General features: G+C 38.4%; 2 protein-coding genes across 5 annotated transcripts; one reads left to right on the top strand and one right to left on the bottom strand.

The window, feature by feature from the left end:
- The first annotated feature begins 1,899 nt into the window (after positions 1–1,899).
- On the top strand, positions 1,900–7,442 carry LOC107790660 (putative calcium-binding protein CML22). Of its 4 annotated transcripts, none has more exons than XM_016612614.2 (5): positions 1,900–1,980; positions 3,285–3,524; positions 3,627–3,823; positions 4,084–4,258; positions 4,346–7,442. In XM_016612614.2, exons 1-5 carry the CDS (start codon positions 1,965–1,967, stop codon positions 4,456–4,458), a joined length of 741 nt encoding a protein of 246 aa, XP_016468100.1. In that variant the 5' UTR covers positions 1,900–1,964; the 3' UTR covers positions 4,459–7,442. The 4 variants fall into 4 exon arrangements, with proteins under 4 accessions (XP_016468100.1, XP_016468099.1, XP_075085400.1 ...); XM_016612613.2 differs by having other exon boundaries at positions 3,621–3,823; XM_075229299.1 differs by having other exon boundaries at positions 1,903–1,980; positions 3,291–3,524; positions 3,621–3,823.
- Positions 4,625–7,533, bottom strand: LOC107790659 (receptor like protein kinase S.2-like). The gene has a single exon (XM_016612612.2). It carries the CDS (start codon positions 7,316–7,318, stop codon positions 4,808–4,810), a length of 2,511 nt encoding a protein of 836 aa, XP_016468098.1. The 5' UTR covers positions 7,319–7,533; the 3' UTR covers positions 4,625–4,807.
- Positions 7,534–20,030: the final 12,497 nt, after the last annotated feature.

The raw sequence follows: 20,030 nt of genomic DNA, 5'->3' as shown, positions 1-20,030 counted from the left end.
CAGTATGTCGCATGACATGTATTCATTGAATTGGTGTAAAAACAAAGGTTAATAACGTTTTTACTTGAGACCAAGCGTGATCCTCTCCTTCTCTACTATATTTTTTTTTTTTTGGAAACTCTCACTTTTTAGTTGAACTTTTTCTTTCTTTTTCTTTTCCTATATTATAAAAACGCCAAAAATTTTAACCAACACAAGAAGAAGGAAAACTAATGCATACAGAAGCACAATGACTATCTTGAAGTAGAGTGAAAAACAAGTTTGTCTAAAGCTTTACTCAACAATTCAACTTATTCTTGATTGAGGTGAATTATTAGATGAATTTGTGTTGCATGGTCGTACCAACATTGTGTACACACAGCTTACCCAAGGGCGAATCTACGTTGCAAGTTAGGGGTACCACGGCACCTGTTCGCTTCTCTAAAATTTCTAGAATGGCACCCAAAAGTCACAAAGTGGAAGTGGGTGCCATTGGTTTAGCCTTCCCTTAGAAAGCTTTTCTTGGCCTCAGGAATGCAAGTTCGATTCCCTGTTGGAGCAGCTCTTTTGATTTTTCCTTTTTTCTACTTATTAAGATTTCTTTTATTTTTAGTTGAACCGGCCTCATATATTTTCCTTCTTTTTCGGTTTTTTTCCTCCTTTTATTACTTGTTAAGTCTCTCTTCTTCATTATTTTAACTTTCAATCCTTATTTTGTTTCTATCATTATACCTTACTTTATAAACAATTATTTTCTATAGTAATTTTAATTAGAATATAATTTTTTTTATTTTTAATGAAACGATATTGATTTATATATTGAAATATAATTTGAGCAATATCTTCTATTGGGTTTTGAAAAAAAATCAAATGGCTTGATTGATAGTCGTTTTGAGTTGAATATCATAGGTTGAATGTTGAAGGTTTTTCTTTGAAAATAATTATCATATAACTCAACAATTAGATGGAAAAATAAACAAAGAATAATACAAGTAAATTAATCTAGTCAAACAAAGAATATAGTGTAGTTAAGGTACCCTTTAAGCAAATATTTATATTGGAGGCGTTATTTTTTTTTTGCATTTTTATTTAGAATGTGTTTAAATTAAGCGTTAAAAATTTGAATTAAAATCGAATTTATTTGCTTTGTGTGAATGAAAGGCCTATTCAAATTAACCAAAAAATAACCGAACCGACCCATTATTCCTAATCTGTCTTTGTAGCTACTGACATGTATACTGTATGCATAATATGGTGGCACCCGCAATCTTCGAATCCCCTGTCTTGGTAGGACACCCTGTCTTGGTAGGACAGAGATGTTGTTTCCGATAGAGCAAGGCTAAAGACAAAATAAAAAGAAGCATTGGCAATATTTTTGATGTAATAACTAAACAACGGATTCAGAAGCCATTGCGCGCTAGCCTAGCTATAGCTAATGTTTTTCGGCTGGCTGTTATGTTAGTTGTAGCCTTCTCTTTTTTTGGAACCGTATTTTTGTATTTTCTTATAATTATCTGGTCGAGAGAGACAATACATCGATGTATAGAACCTGTTCCCTAGACATAATGCTTTCGGGCAGTGGCCGTTTAGTCTTAATTCAAACAGAATTATAGCTGTATGTTTTATACTGGAAAATGTATAGGAAGGGAATAGATCAATGGAAGCTTATAGTCAAAGCAATGATGGTATTTTCTGCTAGTGGAAGAGAAAGAAAGAAGGAAAGAAAGTTCCATTCTATTGAAAAAAGCATAATGGGATTTCTACTTTACTTTTCTAATACTCTTTTCCTCGTTGCCACCTCTCCACTTCACCCCTTTTCTATTCCCCTTTTATACTCTTACCTGTATATATTTATAGAATCTGCTCCATGTTAAAGGAATCAGCAGCAGACCCTTTTGATTTCTTGAGCTCTTTTTTACTCCTTGTTAAAGGAATCAGTAGCAGACCCTTTTTGGTGTGTTGAGCTCTTTTTCATCATCAAAGCCATGAAAGATTCAGTAGGTATGTTTCTTGGTTCTTGTCAGAATTCATATATTGCCTTTTCCTTTTTCACCTTTTTTTTCCCCTTGTAATGGAAGGGGAGCCTTGGTGTAACCGGTAAAGGTGTAACCGGGAGGTCACGGGTTCGAGCCGTGGAAACAACGTCTTACAGAAATGCAGGGTAAGACTGCGCACAATAGAACATTGTGGTTCGGCCCTTTCTCGGACCCCGCACATAGCGGGAGCTTAGTGCACCCAGCTGCCATTTTTTCCCTGTTGTAATTGCCTTTTGGATACATTTATTTGCAATGCTAGTTTCTTGAATTGTGTATTTAGAGGTGGTGAAAAGAACTTTGCAGCATGTAATTTTGCTAATGTGGCCTATTTTGAAACTTGAAATTTGGATAGAATGGAAAATATGATTCAGAATTGTATGTTTTAATGTTAATGCTTCAAGTCTTTTGCAGTTATTATAATATGAGAATCTACCTGTCTGTAGAATCTTCTGTATTTGGACTTGGATTCAGATAACGTCTATGTGGTTGAAGTTGTGATATAGTTGAGAAAGGTAAAAGATGTAGAAAACTATCATCTTGTTTCTAGGAGTATGCAGTAGTCAATCAGCCCTACGATCAATGCATCAAATTTTATCGAGGCTAATCATGAGAAGTCCCGTGATTACATGAGTTGAGCTTAAATAGAGAAGTGAGAATACATATAGCCGACCCCAACTTGTTTGGGACTGAGGTTTAGTTGTTGTAAATTATGAGAAGTTTCGGGATGAATGATAGGCAGAATTTAAGATAGTCCTAGACTCGTATACATATTTTTTTTAAAATTACTTAGCTAAACAATGTAATTTTCCGACGAAGACGCCCCTTGGGTGCATGTGGCTCCGCCACTGCTAACATAGCGTTGGCTAGTATCTTGAGTCATGCTTATTATAGCATGGTAATTGTGATATATTTTGAAGCAGAAAACTACAGTATACTAGTGCTACCTGTAAGCTAGTTCGTGTTTTTCTTTTGGTAAGAGGGGAAACCCGCAGCCGCTACAATCTCTGCCCTTCGGTTGAGCACTCTGTAGTGAGCACTTTGTGCGCACTAGGTAAACCTCCCCATGTGTAATAGCCTGCAAACAAGCTAGTTCATGTTGAAGCAGGTAAAATTCACATAAACACAAATACAATCACTGGTTGTGACGAGTTGTCCATCATGTTCTGTAGTTACAGCTATATATCAATGTCTAAGATATAGAACCAACTGAAATGCTGATTGTTCTTGATCATGTCCGCCGTTAACTTGAAGTCTTTCTTTGGTTTTAAGGCTCAGCTCAGTCATGTCCAGTACTCAAGTTATTATCCAACAAGGTCGGAAACATACTGTGTTTTCGGAATGCGCCAAAGAAGTACAGAAGATTGGATGCTAAGCTTGAAACAAAAATGATAGAACTTAAGAGAAGTTCATCAGGGCAAACCAACTTCAGGTCAATCAATAGCATAATCTTGAAATTTCCTCAGTTTAGAGAGGGGTTGAAGGAGATAAAAGCCGTCTTTGAACAGTTCGGTGAGTATCTTCTTTATATGCTGAGTTTTGAGTTTTTCCTACAGTTTACTATGCAAGATAATTGCCAATGGATTTCCTCTTGTTCTATTTCCTAAGATGAAGATTCGAATGGGACTATTGACCGGGAAGAACTAAAGAAATGCGTAAAGAAACTGCAATTTCATGTTAAAGAGGAAGAAATTAATGATCTTTTCCACTCGTGTGATGTGGATGAAAACGAAGGGATTCAATTCAATGAGTTCATTGTTCTTCTATGTCTTATCTATCTCTTGACGGATTCATCCTCCTCCTCTCGCAATGTACGTGAAAAAAGGGCTCCTCTCTATTCTTTTTTTCAGTATTTTAAAAGATATTTATTTACAGTGGCGGAGCCACATAGCTCCAAGGGGTGTCGCCGAAAAATTAAGTAGAAGTTATTTTTATGTATATATATACTCTGTATTGAACCCCCACTTATTTGTGTTTTTACTTCTTTAAATTTTGACACCCCTAAATCCTGGCTCTGCTGCTGTTTACTTATCATGTGAAGTTATATTCATTAGGATCATATTTATTTCAGACGCCGAAGATTGGCTCACCAGAGCTAGAAGCAACATTCAATACAATAGTTGAGGCATTCTTGTTTCTTGATAAAAATGGTGATGGGAAGCTGCACAAGAAAGAAGTAGTCAAGGCATTAAACGACGATTGTCCTTCCGAGAAATCCCCTTCTCATGTCACTCGGATTCGATTCAGTACTGTCATTCACCTCCTAAAGTGTGTAAAATCAACTTAACTCGCTGTGATAAATTCTGACATGATAATGTGATTAATAATTGCAGAAGAAATGGACTGGGACAGGAGTGGCAAGGTCAGCTTCCGGCAATTTCTTTTCGCATTTCTTGATTGGATTGGTGTAAACACAGATGATGAGAATCACGCGACTGAAAGGTAGACCGAGTGCTCAAGGCCAAAGACAAGCAACGAAAGAAAGTGAAGCGAGGTCAGACTAGTATCTGTACATATACATTGTTGCATTTCTGAAAATATGTTACAAATAAGCTTTCATGTTAAAGTTATATTCTGCTATTGTATCAAAAAAAAAAAAAAAAAAAAACTCATGATCAAATTCACAATGCATTCAAAGTCGCCGACATTAAATTACAGAATGTTCTGTTGAAGCAACATAATCACACAACTCAAAACTTGATACATGTAATAGACTTTCATGAATAAATAGCAGAACAAAGGGATAATGTTCATATCTATCTACATGTAAACTATTTTACATCTTAGGGGAGTGATCATTGTATACCAAGAGCTTGAATTCTCCTGACAAGGGAAAGAGCAGAAGCATTTCTTGTTCTCCATTCTTCCGGTTTCTCCTTCTTTCGTCCATTTTCCAGTAAACATTTATCATGTCCGTCGAGAATGTTCACTATCTGCCTCATGCTCGGTCTTGATTCGGGGTCAGATTTTGTACAAGCCATTCCTAATTTGACTAGCCTCACCAGTTCCCTTGAGTTAAAGTTTCCATTCAACCTCCAATCTGCCAATTGTTCATATGGCCTTTTCTGGACCTCAAATTCGTGTACTCTATTAACCAATAGAGCCTCAGGCTGGCGGAAATCTACTGCCTTCTGACCACTAACTACCTCAAGAAGCACTACACCAAAGCTATAAACATCAGCCATTGTTGTTGCTTCACCAGAATCCATATGCTCCGGTGACATGTAACCGAAAATTCCTCTAATAGAGGTATTTTTATCAACAACAACATGATGGCCATTCTCATTCCGAGTCAAGAACTCAGCAAGAGCAAAGCAGCCAAGCCTTGGGTTCATATCTGGATCAAGAATGATGGCAGATGATGTGATGCATCTGTGTATGACCTGTTCATCCCATTCCTCATGCAGATATCGAATCGCTGAGGCAAGCGATTTAACAATGTTATACCGATTTCGCCATTTTATGATGGTGGCATTGTTCCTAGGATTCTGATGGAAAAGGAGGTGACTTAGAAGACGACTTTGGGAGTAATCATAAACAACAAGCATTTCACCTTGCTCAGTGCACCATCCGCGGAGTTGGACAAGGTTTCTGTGGCGTAGTCGTCCCAAATTCTGAAGCTCATTCGAGAACCTCACTCTTAAAGCAGGACATGTCTTCATTCCTAGTCTTTTCACTAGGATATGCTGGTTGTTGTCAAGGAAACCATGGTAAGCAGTTCCAAAATCAATCTCAGCAACTCTTCTTGAATCTGAAAAGTTATTCGTCGCAGCCACAATCTCCTTAAATGCGATCTCCCTCGGAGTTTCAACCATCAAGAAATTACTCGATTGGCGTCTGCTGCTACTATTTCCAGACTCATTCTGACTGCTTCCACTCTCAGCACTAAGATACATAGTTTCTCCTGTGGCTGTAATGAAGACAGTGGAGTTGAAACCGGGCGTCGCGCTGCTACTGGTTGTGACACTAGACCTTGTGGTGATTGTGTTGCTAGTTGTACTATTGCTTGGAGATGACAATGAGATATAAAGAGGGTGTGACTTAAAACAAGGAAGATCAGGCAATTTACCATAAATATGACCAGAAAGTGCTTCGACAATCCACTTCATATTAGGCCTTGATTGAGGTTCTTGTAGTGTACAAAGAAGACCAATATGTATTAGCCTCTCCATATCAGAAAGCTTATAAGAACCATCAATAAGTCTACTATCTCCAGCTTGTAAAGCCATTTTTTCATCAGATAGTCTCCTGATATAATCAAGAAGAATGATTTGATCATCCGGGGACGCCAGATCAAGAGCGCGCCTACCCGAGACAATCTCAAGAACAACAATCCCAAAGCTAAAGACATCAGATTTTGCAGTTGCAAAACCTTTTTTCTGAAAACTTTCAGGAGGTAAGTACCCTATAGTTCCACCAATTCTTGTTGTCTCAGCCAATCTAAACTGCTGGTTTTTCATTGAAGGCGTCCTCGTTTGATACTCGAGTTCATGTTCAAGCCACCTAGCTAAGCCAAAATCGCCAAGACGCGCGTTGAAATGGGAATCAAGCATCACATTACTTGTCTTAACATCTCTATGAATGATTTGAGTCTCCAATTGTTCATGCAGATAAAACAGTGCAGCTGCTAAACCATTAACTATCTTTTTTCGACGTTCAAAATCAAGAACAGGGGACCCTGTATTGTCCTGTTTTCGGAACAAAATCCGATCAAGGCTTCTATTAGGCATATAATCATACACAAGAAACAGTTGATCATCATATACACACCATCCTCTTAGCCTTACAAGATTCCGATGGCGAAGATGAGCAACGGCTACTAATTCAGCAGCAAATGTTTTCTCAAATTTCTCACCTTTTTCAGCTAAACATTTCACAGCAACAACTGTTCCATCACTTGGTAAAACAGCTCTAAAAACCTTCCCAAATCCACCACTTCCTAAAACTTCATCTTCACTAAATCCATTGGATCCTATAAACAGCTCAGAATAGCTGAAAATCCTTGGATTATGATTATGATTATGATCACCACCACCTTTTTCACCTAATTGCATACCTTCTGTATCATGAAAAACACCAGAAAATTGGTTTTTTCCAAAATCTTGATGACAACAAGTTGTCCATTTGGAATCAACTAATTTCGACAACGATTCTTGAAAAAAATCAAGAATTTGAGCCCCACAACTTCTTTTAGAACAAGACTCATTTTTTTCCTTTGGTTTGTGTACAACTTGTTGTTTTTGATCAATTTTGTCAATTTCATCAATTTCTGTAGGCAAAACAAAGCAAAGGCGTTTGAGTTCCATAGTTAGGATAAGAATAGCATTTAGTTGGGAAGATGGAAGAGTAGTAGTTGTTGAAATTGAATGCAAAAAAAGAGAGGTGTTTATAATAGTTTTTGTTTGTATTTTTTGTGAATGGAGTGGTTTTATTCAAACAAAATTAGGTTGCATGGTTTGAAATGTAAGCACACCTATAACATGAACTGGCCAACAACAAAAACACAACCATTTTTGCCCTTTTTATTATTAATAATGGAGTATAATAAATAAAGACAGATTTGGTTTCTGGAAAGAAATTACACATATAATTTCGTCAGCAGATGTTCACACTTGGTTGGAGAATTGTTCTTATTAAAACAGCGTTCACACTTTTGAGAAGTCTTTGGCCTTATCTGTGTATAATCCACTTTGTAAAAAAAAGTATAGAGTACAATATATAATTTGATTTATATGCGGTGATTGTTTATAAGAAGTGTAAAAAGTACTTCCTTCATTTTAATTTATGTGACACTATTTAAGAAAGAAATAAATATTTTGTGATCTAATACAAACTTTAGATATTTGAGTGGCTATACATTATTTATTAAATAAAAAATAAAAAATTATTATTTGTAAATATAAAAATATAATATTCTTTTTTAGGACACAAAAATTGAAAGTGCGTCCACATAAATTGTGATTGACGGAGTAATAAATTTAACTTTTATGCATTGGAGGTATACAATTAGTATGAAGTCACAAGTTCAACTTCAAAGCACGGATAATATACAGTTTTAACTTCTATACAATAATCTAAGTAAACAGTGAAGAATTAGTTTTAAAGAATTGGTTTTGATTTCATTTTCTGTAAAACAAGTAGTAGAAGATATGGTTGGTAAGATGATGGAAAAAGTAAGAACGAAAAAAATAAACGTAAAAAATTGCTATAAATTTTCCACATAAAAGTGACTTTATCAAGATAAAGTCTTGGTTGATCTAATTTGATTTTAAAAAGTTATGGTGGAATAATAAGCACTCTTTCATTTTTTAACTATAGGTGTCGAGTTCATGCCTGAAAATTGAGTCTTCTTTGGTAGCACTTTACCCCAAAAGTGATTCTCTAAAAAAATTCAATCTTTTATAAAGCTTTTTTTGTAAAAAAGAAGAATTACATTTGTTTTTCTCTGTTATTTATTACAGCGACAAAAAATCAAATTATCACTATATATCCTTTTTTTCATTTTATTTCACACTTTTTTTTTTCTTTTTGATGGACTAAGCATTCCAGTATTAGATCTACTCTTTCCCCGGGATACCAATATTTATAACGCTATGGTAGTTCAACACCGAAATAGTGTAAATCAACCAGTGGTCTACCATGGTTGAAATGTCTATATTGATGTATATTTCAGTATTGAAATAATTGAATTGTTCCAAGGGTTAAAATTAAATTAGTAGTACAAGTCATTACATTTATAGAAACTTCTTTTCGAAAAACAAAAACATCTACGTGTGTTTTCTTTTGGGAAAAATTCTTGAGTCATCAGTCTTATAGGAGAATGCTTTGGAAAAACAAAAACAAAAACAAACAAAAAAAAAGGAAAAAGGATACACGTTTTCTGTGAAACACGTGGTATGAAAAATTGACCCCATGACTTCTTCATTATTAAATAATTATATGTCAAGATTTCTAAAAATAGTTATCTTAAATTATATGTCATTTTAAAAGTTAACACAAACTTAACTACTTTTTTTTTTTTACCCTTAATAGTAATAATTTTTAAAGACTACAAACACCTCACATAAGGGGTAATATTATGATTGTTCAAATACTATTAAGACATAAATAAGGTAAAATAGTCAAAAAGATCTCCTAATTATTATTTTCTTAAGGGCAGCGTAAAATAAAAACACGACGGATAATTTAAAATGGAGGGAATAAAGAGTTAGCAATAACAACAATAACAAAAAATCTAGTGTGATCCCACAATATATGTGGATGATAGTATGTAAGCAAATTTTACTTCTACCGTATAAAGATATAGAAGATATTTCCAATAGACCTTCAACTCAATAAAACTTGTAACGACTCGGCTGGTCGTTTTGAGTATTATAATCCCATTTTCCCGTTTACTGCTCAATTTATGCTTACAATTGATTTATGACTTATCGGGTTAGTCGGTTCGGGTCCGAAAGGAATTCGGGGTGAAATGAGACACATAGTCTCATAATTAAAAATTTTAATTTAGAAAAATGACGGATATGGACCGATGTTTAAACGACCTCAGATTTGAATTTTTATGATTCCAATAGCTCCGTATGATAATTTTGGGCTTAGGAGCGTGTCCGGAATATTATTTGGAGGCCCGTAGTAGAATTAGGCTTGAAATGCCGAAAGTTTAATTTTTGGAAAGTTTGACCGGGGGTTAACTTTTTGATATCGGGGTCGAAATCCGATTATGAAAATTGGAGTACCTCCGTTATGTCATTTATGACTTGTGTGCAAAATTTGAGGTCAATCAGACGTGATTTGATAGGTTCCGGAGTCATTTGTAGAAATTAGAAATTTCAAAGTTCATTAGGTTTGAATTGGGGTGTAATTCAAGATTTTAGCGTTGTTTGAGGTGATTTGAGGATTCGACTAAGTTCGTATGATGTTTAAGGACTTGTTGATATATTTGGTTGAGGTCCCGAGGGGCTCGGGTGAGTTTTGGATGGTTAACGGATCATTTGTGGCCTTGGTGAGATTACTGATATCTATTGCTGCATTTTTCGGATTTTCTCTATCGCGTTCGCGAGTGGGCCCTCGCGTTCGCGAAGAGGAATTTCAGGCAGGCATGATTTACTCTTCGCATTCGCAAGAGGGTCTCGCGTTCGCGAAGAAGAACTGGGTTGTGCATCGTGTTCGCGTTTGGGGTATCGCGTTCGCGAAGGGAAAAATAATGGGCATGGATTTTTGCCTTCGTGTCCGCGAAGAAGGGCTCCGTAAAGCATCGCGTTCGCGAGCAGTGTTTTTGTGCTTCGCGAACACGAGGGACCTGTCGCGTTCGCGAAGAAGAGAGGTCTGGACATAAAGTTTAAGTTCAGAAATGGGACTTCGTCCCATTTTCTATTTTTAACGATTTGGAACTCGGATTGAGGCGAGTTTTGGGTGATTTTCAGAGGAAACAATGGGGTAAGTGTTCTTAACTCATTATTGGTTAAATTACCCGAATCCATAGTTGTTTTTATCATTTAATTGGTGAATTGAGTTGAAAATATTTGAAAACCCTCTTGGTTTAAATTGAAGATTTGAGGGTCGAGTTGGAGTCGGATTTTGATAAAATTGGTATAGTTAGACTTGTGGTTGAATGAGCTTCCGGATTTTATAACTTTTGTCGAGTTCCGAGAAGCGATTTTTGAGTTAATTTTTGGTTTTTTATGGAAAATTATTATTTTCTTATGGAATTAATTCCAATAAATTTTATTGACTGAAACGAATATTTATGGCTAGATTCGAGGCGTTTGGAGACCAATTCACGAGGAAAGTACATTACAGAATAAGAATTTCACGGCTTGAGGTAAGTAAGAGTTTTAAATCTGGTCTTGAGGGTATGAAACCCCGAAATTTGGTATCATATGATTATTTTGGAGGTGATGCGCATGCTAGGTGACGAACGTGTGGGCGTGCACCGAGGGAATTGTGACTTGGTCCGTCCCGTGGAAATTATAAAGTTGAATGACTTGTTGATAGCTATGTGCTCTCTATGTGTTGTGGAGATTTGACTATAAACCATGTTTAGGCTACTTCTGAAGAGTCTAGTTGATTTCGTTCTTCTATATCTACACTTACTATAGAGTATATACTTTCATTGTCTGACATATATTCGTCTACATTTATTAAGGTTTCTTGAAAATCTTCTATTAATTGTGAGTTTCTTGTCTTATTATTAATTCTTTTTGGACATGTATTTGCTAAGTGTTCTATACTTCTAAGTGCTCTAATATATTCTTTTTCTCGAGATTTCTTTTGTTTTATGATTGTCTTTGTCATAACTTTGAGTTGTATATATTACACTCTTACAGAAACTCATATCATTTTATTTTAGTTGTTTTTGTATTTGTATATGTGTAATTTACACATAATCTTATTACTTTCCCAATGTTTTAAAGGTTTTTCTCCTATTATTTCTATTTTGTCTAATATTTTTATTGTAAACTCCTTGAATTTCTCCAATAAGAAAACTTTTATAATTAAACCAACTATTTCTATTGATTACTCCTAGATCAACTTCTTCTGGACTACTAAGATATTCTTCTAGTTCTGTCGACAGATAATTTAAAATGGAGGGAATAAAGAGTTAGCAATAACAACAATAATAAAAAATCTAGTGTGATCCCACAATATATGAGGAGGATAGTATGTAAGCAAATTTTACTTCTACCGTATAAAGGTATAACAGATATTTCCAATAGAACTTCAGTTCAATAAAAGCATAGTGTGTGTGTGTGTGTGTGTGTGTGTGTGTGTGTGTGTGTGTGTGTGTGTGTATATATATATATATATATATATATATATATATATATATATATATATATATATATATATATATATATATATATATATATACACACACACACACACACACACACACACAACAGGCTCGGAACATGACAATGCAAGACTGAAGATCGGCCTTGAGTCACACCGGACTAGAACCCGCCGAGAATATTGAGTCCGAGACCCCGGAGTTGACCCTAGTCCCGAACGGGCCCAGAAAAATATTGTTAGAATAATCAACGGAAGAAAAAAATATTCGTAACCGGACAGATGTTGCAGCGAAAATCTCGGCGCATATCGGTAAGGAACCGGCAATCAACAAATCAAGGGATTTTTACCTTTTATAGAATTATACCTAAAGTAAGACTCATCTACTATATAAAGGGGAGTCTAATAATTCATTGGATACATTGTAACACGCATTCCAAAGCAATAAATCATTATTATTTCTCTTTAAGCTCTTGTTCTTTTATGTCCTGATATCGATCGAAGCGTATCTGGTTCGAGGGTTATTAACCTTCCAAGGCTAAGACTGTTCAATTCATGTGGTTTGCATTTACTTTACCATTATTTATTTCAATTACAATCTAATTTATTATTTTGTGTCAAGTTAGTTCACCTATCCTTAAAACCACCTACAAATTCAATTGTTATCCGATTTAGAGGGTAAACAGTTTGGCGCCCACTGTGGGGCTAAGGATAATAGTGGTTATTTGATAGAAATCTCCATAACACACTCTACTTTACACTTGTTCTTTGAAGTGTTTCTAATTTCAGGTTAAAACTTGAAATGTTGAACTCTCAATTAGCACCCCTACATGTTGGCAAAGAGTCCGGTCATCACAGTGAAAATAACAACGTAGTGCCCGGTGACGAAGTACCGCCCGTTGATCCCATTAGAATTCTGGTAGCATACCCAATTGACGCTAATTCACATGTGGCTATTAACACAAACCTGCCTACCGATCCCTAGAATACCGTCCGTGGTGGAGCCTAATCGGCGGCTCAAAATACCCCAAATATTGGAGGAGACGAGATTAGTTTACGGGTGATTTTCGAAATGTTGCAGGCTCAACAGGCGGCGATAGCTCAGTTACAGAACCAAAGCCATGCACCGAGCAGAGTTGAACTTGATCCACCCCGGGAAGTCACCCGTAGGGATGAACCGGTCGCAAAAAGATCAAATGAAAATGAACCGGGGGCTAACCCCGAGATCATAAAGATGCTCGAAGAACTGACAAAGCAAGTAGAATTAGGGGAGAAAAAAATCAAAGCTAATGACAAAAAAGTGAAAACCTACAATTCCAGAGTAGACCAAATCCCAGGAGCTCCGCCAATATTGAAAGGTCTGGATTTCAAGAAGTTCGTGCAAAAACCTTTTCCTCCAAGCGCGGCTCCAAAGTCGATCCCCAAGAAATTCCGCATGCCCAAGATTGCTAAGTATAACGGAACGACCGACCCAAATGAGCACATAACCTCTTACACATGTGCCATCAAAGGGAACGACTTGGATAATGATGAGATCGAGTCTGTCCTGTTAAAGAAGTTCGGGGAGACCCTGTCAAAGAGAGCTATGATATGGTACCACAACTTACCTCCTAATTCTATTGAATCGTTTGCTATGCTTGCAGATGTTTTCATAAAAGCACACGTCGTGGACATCAAGGTCGAGACCAGGAAATTAGACCTTTTCAAAGTAAAATAGAAAGATAACGAGATGCTCAGAGAGTTCGTGTACGGGTTTCAAATGGAACGAATGGACCTTCCACCTGTCGCTGATGATTGGGCCATTCAGACTTTCACCTAAGGGCTCAATGTTCGAAGCTCGGTGGCATCACATCAGTTAAAACAAAACATGACAGAATATCCGGCCGTTACTTGGGCCGACATGCATAACCGGTATCAATCAAAAATTAGAGTCGAAGATGATCAACTCGGGGCCCCTTCCAGATCCGTATATCCCATCAGAACCATTGACAGAGTCAAAAGAGACATCGACTGTGAACCGAGATCAAACAGGGATCGGTATCAGCCATATAATGGAGATAGAAGAAGTAGTGGGCCCGGGCGGAACGCTATGAAAAATGAAATGAGAAGTGATGGAGGTCAGAGCAGCTGGGGACTTATGAGGAAACAATAGCTTCGACAGGCCCATCGGGCCTAAAGAAGCACCGAGGTTATCGGAATACAACTTTAACGTCGATGTTGCCACCATTGTGTCATCTATCGGACGAATCAAAGATACCAAATGGCCTCGACCTCTACAATCCGATCCAACCCAAAGGGATCCTAACCAGATGTGTAAATATCACGACACTCACGGCTACAAAACGGAGGGTTGCCGACAGTTGAGAGAGGAAGTAGCCCGACTATTTAACAACGGGCATCTTCGAGAATTCCTGAGCGACCGAGCCAAAAATCATTTCAGGAATAGGGATTCTAACAAACAAACCGAACAAGAAGAACCTCAACACGTCATTAACATGATCATTGGTGGGGTCGATGTCCCTCAGAGGCCGATGTTGAAGCGCACCAAAGTGTCCATCACGGGGGAAAAACAAACTCGAGATTACATACCGGAAGAAACCTTGTCTTTTAACGAGGAGGACATGGAAGGGATCGTGAAGCCCCACAATGATGCACTAGTAATATTTGTACTCGTAAATAAATTTTGTGTTTAGCGTGTGTTAATTGATCCAGGTAGCTCGGCCAATATCATCTGATCGAGGGTCGTGGAGCAGCTCGGTCTTACAAGATCAAATCGTGCATGCAGTCCGAGTTCTAAACGGATTTGACATGGCATGTGAAACCACTAGTGGGGAGATATCATTACCGGTGAACACCACCGGGACCATCCAGGAAGTTAAGTTTTATGTGATCGAAGGAGACATGAGGCGCAACGCTTTGTTCGGGAGGCCATGGATCTACAACATGAGGGCAGTACCCTCGACTCTACACCAAGTGTTAAAATTTCCAACACCAGGTGAGATTAAAACAGTTTATGGGGAACAACTGACTGTTAAGGAAATGTTCGCGGTCGATGAAGTAATCTCGGCATCCCCAATCTCAACATCGGATCTGAATCGGATGGTCAAAGATGGGGCCAAATAGCAATCATTGTTACCAGCCTCGACAGAATCGGAGGAACGAGGGGTAGACGAGGACGATGACTATGGGGTCCCCAGATCGTTCATAGCCCCCGACCAAAAGGTATACCTGGGCATGGGGTTAAGCCCCGAGCTCAGGAAAAAATTCATTCAAGTTCTTATAGCTAATGACGATTGTTTCGCTTGGTCCCACCTTGATGTGATAGGGATCCCGTCGGAGATAACCACTCACAAACTGAGCTTGGACCCGAAGTTCCATCCGGTCAAGAAGAAGATGAGGCCCCAGTCCGAGGTCAAACATGATTTCATCAAGGATGAGGTATCTAAACTCCTTAAAATAGGGTCTATTCGGGAGGTCAAATACCTAGATTGGTTAGCAAATATAGTGGTAGTGTAACAACCCAACCAGTCATTTAATCATTTGCACTTCGCTCGGTAGTTTACGGACGCCAGTAGCTTCATATGATGTATTTTCATTCATGTGAATCGCCGGTTTTGGTTTTCAATTTATTCAGGACTGATTTGGAAGAATGATTCTCAACTAGGGAGCTTTAAATTGAAAGAGTTGACCAAGTTTGACTTTTTAGTATTTGACCTAGGATTTGAATTTTGATGGTTCTGTTAGCTCCGTTGGGTGATTTTGGACTTAGGAGCGCGTCCGGATTGTGATTTGGAGGTCCGTGGTTGAATATGGCTCGAAATGGCGAATATTGAAATTTTTGAAAAGTTTGACCGGGAGTAGACTTTTTGATGTAGAGGTCGGATTTTGATTCCGGAAGTTAGAGCAGGTCCGTAATGTCGAATGTGAATTGTGTGAAAAATTTGAGATCAATCGGACGTGATCTGATAGATTTCGGCATCGGTTGTGGAAGTTTGAAATTCAAAGTTCATAGATTTCGATTTGAGATGTGATTCGTCGTTTTGATATTATTATGTGTGTTTTGAGGCCTCGAATAGGTCCGTATTGTGTAATAAAACTTGTTGGTATGTTTGGATGGGGTCCCGAGGGGATCGAGTGTGTTTCAAATTGATATTGGATATTTTTCTTTAATGTTGCTATTGCTGGTTCTGGTGTGACCGCACATGCAACTGGTTTGTGCAGGTGCGATGGTCGCAGAAGCTACGAAGGGGTCGCAGGAGCAGAAATATTGCTGGGAGCAGGGTTCCGCAGAAGCGGAGATTGCTTCGCATCTGCGAAGGCGCAGATGCAGTGAGTTGAGCGCAGAAGTGGTTGGCAGTGTAGAAACGGCATTTTGGCGTGCACCTGCGAGTGCGCAGATGCGGGTATTTTACCGCAGGTGCGAAGGCAGGCTCCAGTGCTTCTTCGCATAAGCGTGATTTTGGTCGCAAAAGCGACGCCGCAGAAGCAGCTAATGTGTCGCAGGTGCGAAAGTGCTGGGCAGAATGATAAATACAATGGTTCGCGATTTTGGCTTCATTCTAACATTTCCAAGCTTGGATTGAGGCGATTTTTGAAGTAAATGTCACCATATGAATTGGGGTAAGTGTTCTCTACTCGGTTTTAGTTATATTTCATGAATCTACCTTCGTTTTGGTAATTGGATTGTGAATTTAAAGAGGAAATTAGGGGTTTTGGCCTAAAGTTTCATAATATGAATTATTGAGTTTTGAACATCAAAATGGAGTCGGATTTGAGTGAAACTAGTATGGTTGGACTCGTAATTAAACGGGTTATCGAATTTTGTGAGATTTGTTGGGTTCCGAGGCGTGGGTGTGATTTTTGGCCGATTTTGGGTTTTGATTAAGGATTCGATCTTTATCATTTGGAATTGTTTTCTTGGGCTTTATTTGATGTATTTGAGTTGCTTTTGGCTAGTTTTGAGCCGTTCGGAGGTCGGAACGCGCGTGATATCATTTTGGAGCATCACTTGGCTTGCTCGGTGATGGAATTGGCTTGTTCAAGGTAAGTAACTCTTCTAAACTTAGTACTAAGGGTATGAAAACCCGAAATACGTGTTGTGTGATTGGTATTGAGGTGACGCACATGCTAGGTGACAGGCGTGTGGGTGTGCACCAAGTGATTTGGGACTCTGTTGTTTTCATGGCACTGTATAGTAGTCCTATTTTGTTAATATCCGTGTTTTCACTATGTGATAAAGTAATTGAGCTGTCAAACATGCTATATATCACGTTATGCTTTCTGCCGATACTATTGGGGACCCATAGTGGTCGTTTCTTACTGTTATCTCACTAATTTTATTGATATTTCGTACTTAGTCATATTCATGCATTCATATCATATCTCAGTCTTAATTGTTATTTATTGATACATCATATCATTGTTGTCAAGGTAATTTCATGACATTGTGAGCATGTGAGTGAGACTGGAGAGATTGATGACTGAGTGAGGCCGAGAGCCTGATTATGAGTGATAACTCTGGGATTGGGCCGCACGCCGCAACATGCTATATTGATTTATGCTTGGATCTAGCTTATAATAGTGCTTGGGCTGTAGGAGCCCCTCCGGAGTCTGCACACCCCCAGTGAACGCGGTTGATTATATTGAGGGATGGATCTTCCCTGGACATGGATCTTGTCCGAAGCATTTATATACCTGGAGATGGATTTTCTCCATGGGGCCGGATTGGCCTTCCTCGGTACTGAGTGACTAATGGCCAGAGATGTATATATTCCGGGATGGATCTTCCCTGGGCCGTATGGGCCATATACAATATCGAGTGGTTGAGCATGATGACTAGAAGTGTGAGATTGAGTACTCTAAGAGTGTGCGTACACAATTCATCTCTGAGATATATGGCATTGGCATGCGCACATGACATACAGGCATAAAGATGCATTTTCCTCATTGCTGTATAGTATCACGTCATTTATGACTTCTCATACATTTTTACATATGGGCATAAAGAGGCATCTTACACTTGCTATCTGAAAGGAAATATGGAACACCTTATTTATTGTTGGAAGGATTTTTGGGAAAAATCACACCTTTCAAACTTACTCGTATTTTGGCTTTTTCGGTAAAAGATTTAGATTTTTCACTGAGATACGTGAAAAGAAATGCCTATTTTTCTGGAACTGAGAACGAACTGAGCCCTTTTATTTTTGAGATACTCGTTTGTTACTTGTACTATGTTGTTATGAACTGTTATAGAATATTGGTATTGGACCCGACCCCTTTTTGTTATCTCGTCACTACCTTCAACCTAAGGTTAGGTTTGTTGCTTATTGAGTACATGGGGTCGGTTATACTCATACTACACTTCTGCACCTTATGTGCAGATGTTGGCTACTGATATTGATGTGTTCGATGGGAGCTGGATTGAAGATGTACATGTGTCCTGGTTGTAGCTGCCTCTTGTTCGTGGTAGCCTTAGATCTATAAAATCCTGTTTATGTACTATTCAAACAGACTATGTATTTATTTTATTTCAGCTTTGTAAACTCTATTTTTAGAAGCTCATGATTTGTACTACCAGTCATTGGGAAGTGTATAAGATTGAGATAGTTTCTTTTGATTAATTGTCCTGTTAAATATTATTGAAATTGAATAGTTATTAGTTGGCTTACCTAGCGGATTGTGTTAGGTGCCATCACGACTAGTGAATTTTGGATCGTGACAGGTAGTCCCTAAAAAAGGAAATAAATTAAGAATGTGTGTAGACTATAAGTATTTGAATAAGGCATGTCCCAAGGATGCCCTTTGCCCAACATCGATCGCATGATCGATGCCACGGCCGGCCACGAGATCCTCAGTTTTATCGATGCCTACTATGGGTACAACCAAATACGGATGAACATGGATGATCAGAAAAAAACCTCCTTCATCACTAAGTACGGCACATACTGCTATAATGTGAAGCCATTCGGATTAAAAAAATGCTGGTATCACTTACCAACGCCTAGTAAACCGGATGTTCGAGGAACAAATAGGAAAATAAATGCAGGTTTACATTGACGATATGTTGGTTAAGCCCTACAAACAGAGGACCATTTAAAATATTTGCAGGAAACCTTCAGCATATTGAAGAAATACAATATGAAACTGAACCTGGAGAAATGTGAGTTTGGAGTTGGATCAGGTAAATTCCTCTGGTTCATGGTATCCAACTGAGGAATCGAGATCAACCCTGACAAGATCAAATCCATCGAAGATATCATGGTTGTGGACAACGTGAAGGCCGTGCAAAGATTAACCGGGCGCATAGCCGCCCCGAGGCGATTCATTTCAGTTTCCTCCAACAAGAGCCACCGGTTCATCACACTTAAAGAAAAAGAATAACTTCTCATGGACCCCGTAGTGCCAACGGGCCTTGGAGGAGCTCAAGCAGTATCTATCGAGCCCATCGCTGCTTCACACGCCGAAGACAGACGAACAACTATACTTGTACTTGGCAGTACCAGAGATAGCGGTAAGTGGAGTCCTGGTCCGGGAAGAGCAAGGTACACAATTTCTAATTTACTATGTTAGTAGGACCCTAGGTGAGGCCGAAACTAGGTACCCTCACCTAGAAAAGCTGGCGCTCGCTTTGCTAAGCGCCTCTAGAAAGCTAAAACCATACTTCTAGTGTCACCCCATATGTGTCGTGACTACTTACCTATTGAGAAATGTTATGCATAAGCCCAAGTTCTCGGGCCAGTTGGCCAAATGGGTCGTGGAAATCAGTGGGTACGATATTGAATATCAACCCCGGACTTCCATTAAATCTCAACTTTTGGCAGACTTTGTGGTCGACTTTACGCCGACCCTAATACCCGAGGTTGAAAGAGAGTTATTAATCAACTTAGGGACCTCCTCGGGGATCTGGGTTCTCTTTACGGACGACGCTTCGAATGCAAAAGGGTCCGGACCTGGCATCGTATTGAAGCCACCAACAAGCAATGTAGTTAGACAATCTATTAGAACTGTGAAATTGACTAACAACGAGGCCGAATATGAGGCCATGATTGCAGGTCTCGAACTAGCCAAAAGCTTGGGGGAATATGTGATTGAAGCCAAGTGTGAATCCCTCCTCGTGGTAAACCAAGTTAATGGGATGTTCGAGGTCAGAGAAGAACGAATGCAATGGTACCTGGATAAGTTGCAGGTAACGTTACGTTGATTCAAAGAATGGACTTTGCAACACATACC

This window comes from Nicotiana tabacum, chromosome 14, assembly GCF_000715075.1.
Source record: "Nicotiana tabacum cultivar K326 chromosome 14, ASM71507v2, whole genome shotgun sequence".
NCBI lineage: Eukaryota > Viridiplantae > Streptophyta > Magnoliopsida > Solanales > Solanaceae > Nicotiana > Nicotiana tabacum.
The sequence above is the reverse complement of the archived record's forward strand: the minus strand, read 5'-3'. Positions and strand labels throughout refer to the sequence as shown.

Coding starts and splice junctions, on each gene's coding strand:
- LOC107790660 (XM_016612613.2), top strand. Junction 3,824..4,083: donor CATCCTCCTCCTCTCGCAAT/GTACGTGAAAAA, acceptor TATTTATTTCAG/ACGCCGAAGATTGGCTCACC. Junction 4,259..4,345: donor TGTCACTCGGATTCGATTCA/GTACTGTCATTC, acceptor TAATAATTGCAG/AAGAAATGGACTGGGACAGG.
- LOC107790659 (XM_016612612.2), bottom strand. CDS start 7,318: ATGGAACTCAAACGCCTTTGCTTTGTTTTGCCTACAGAAATTGATGAA.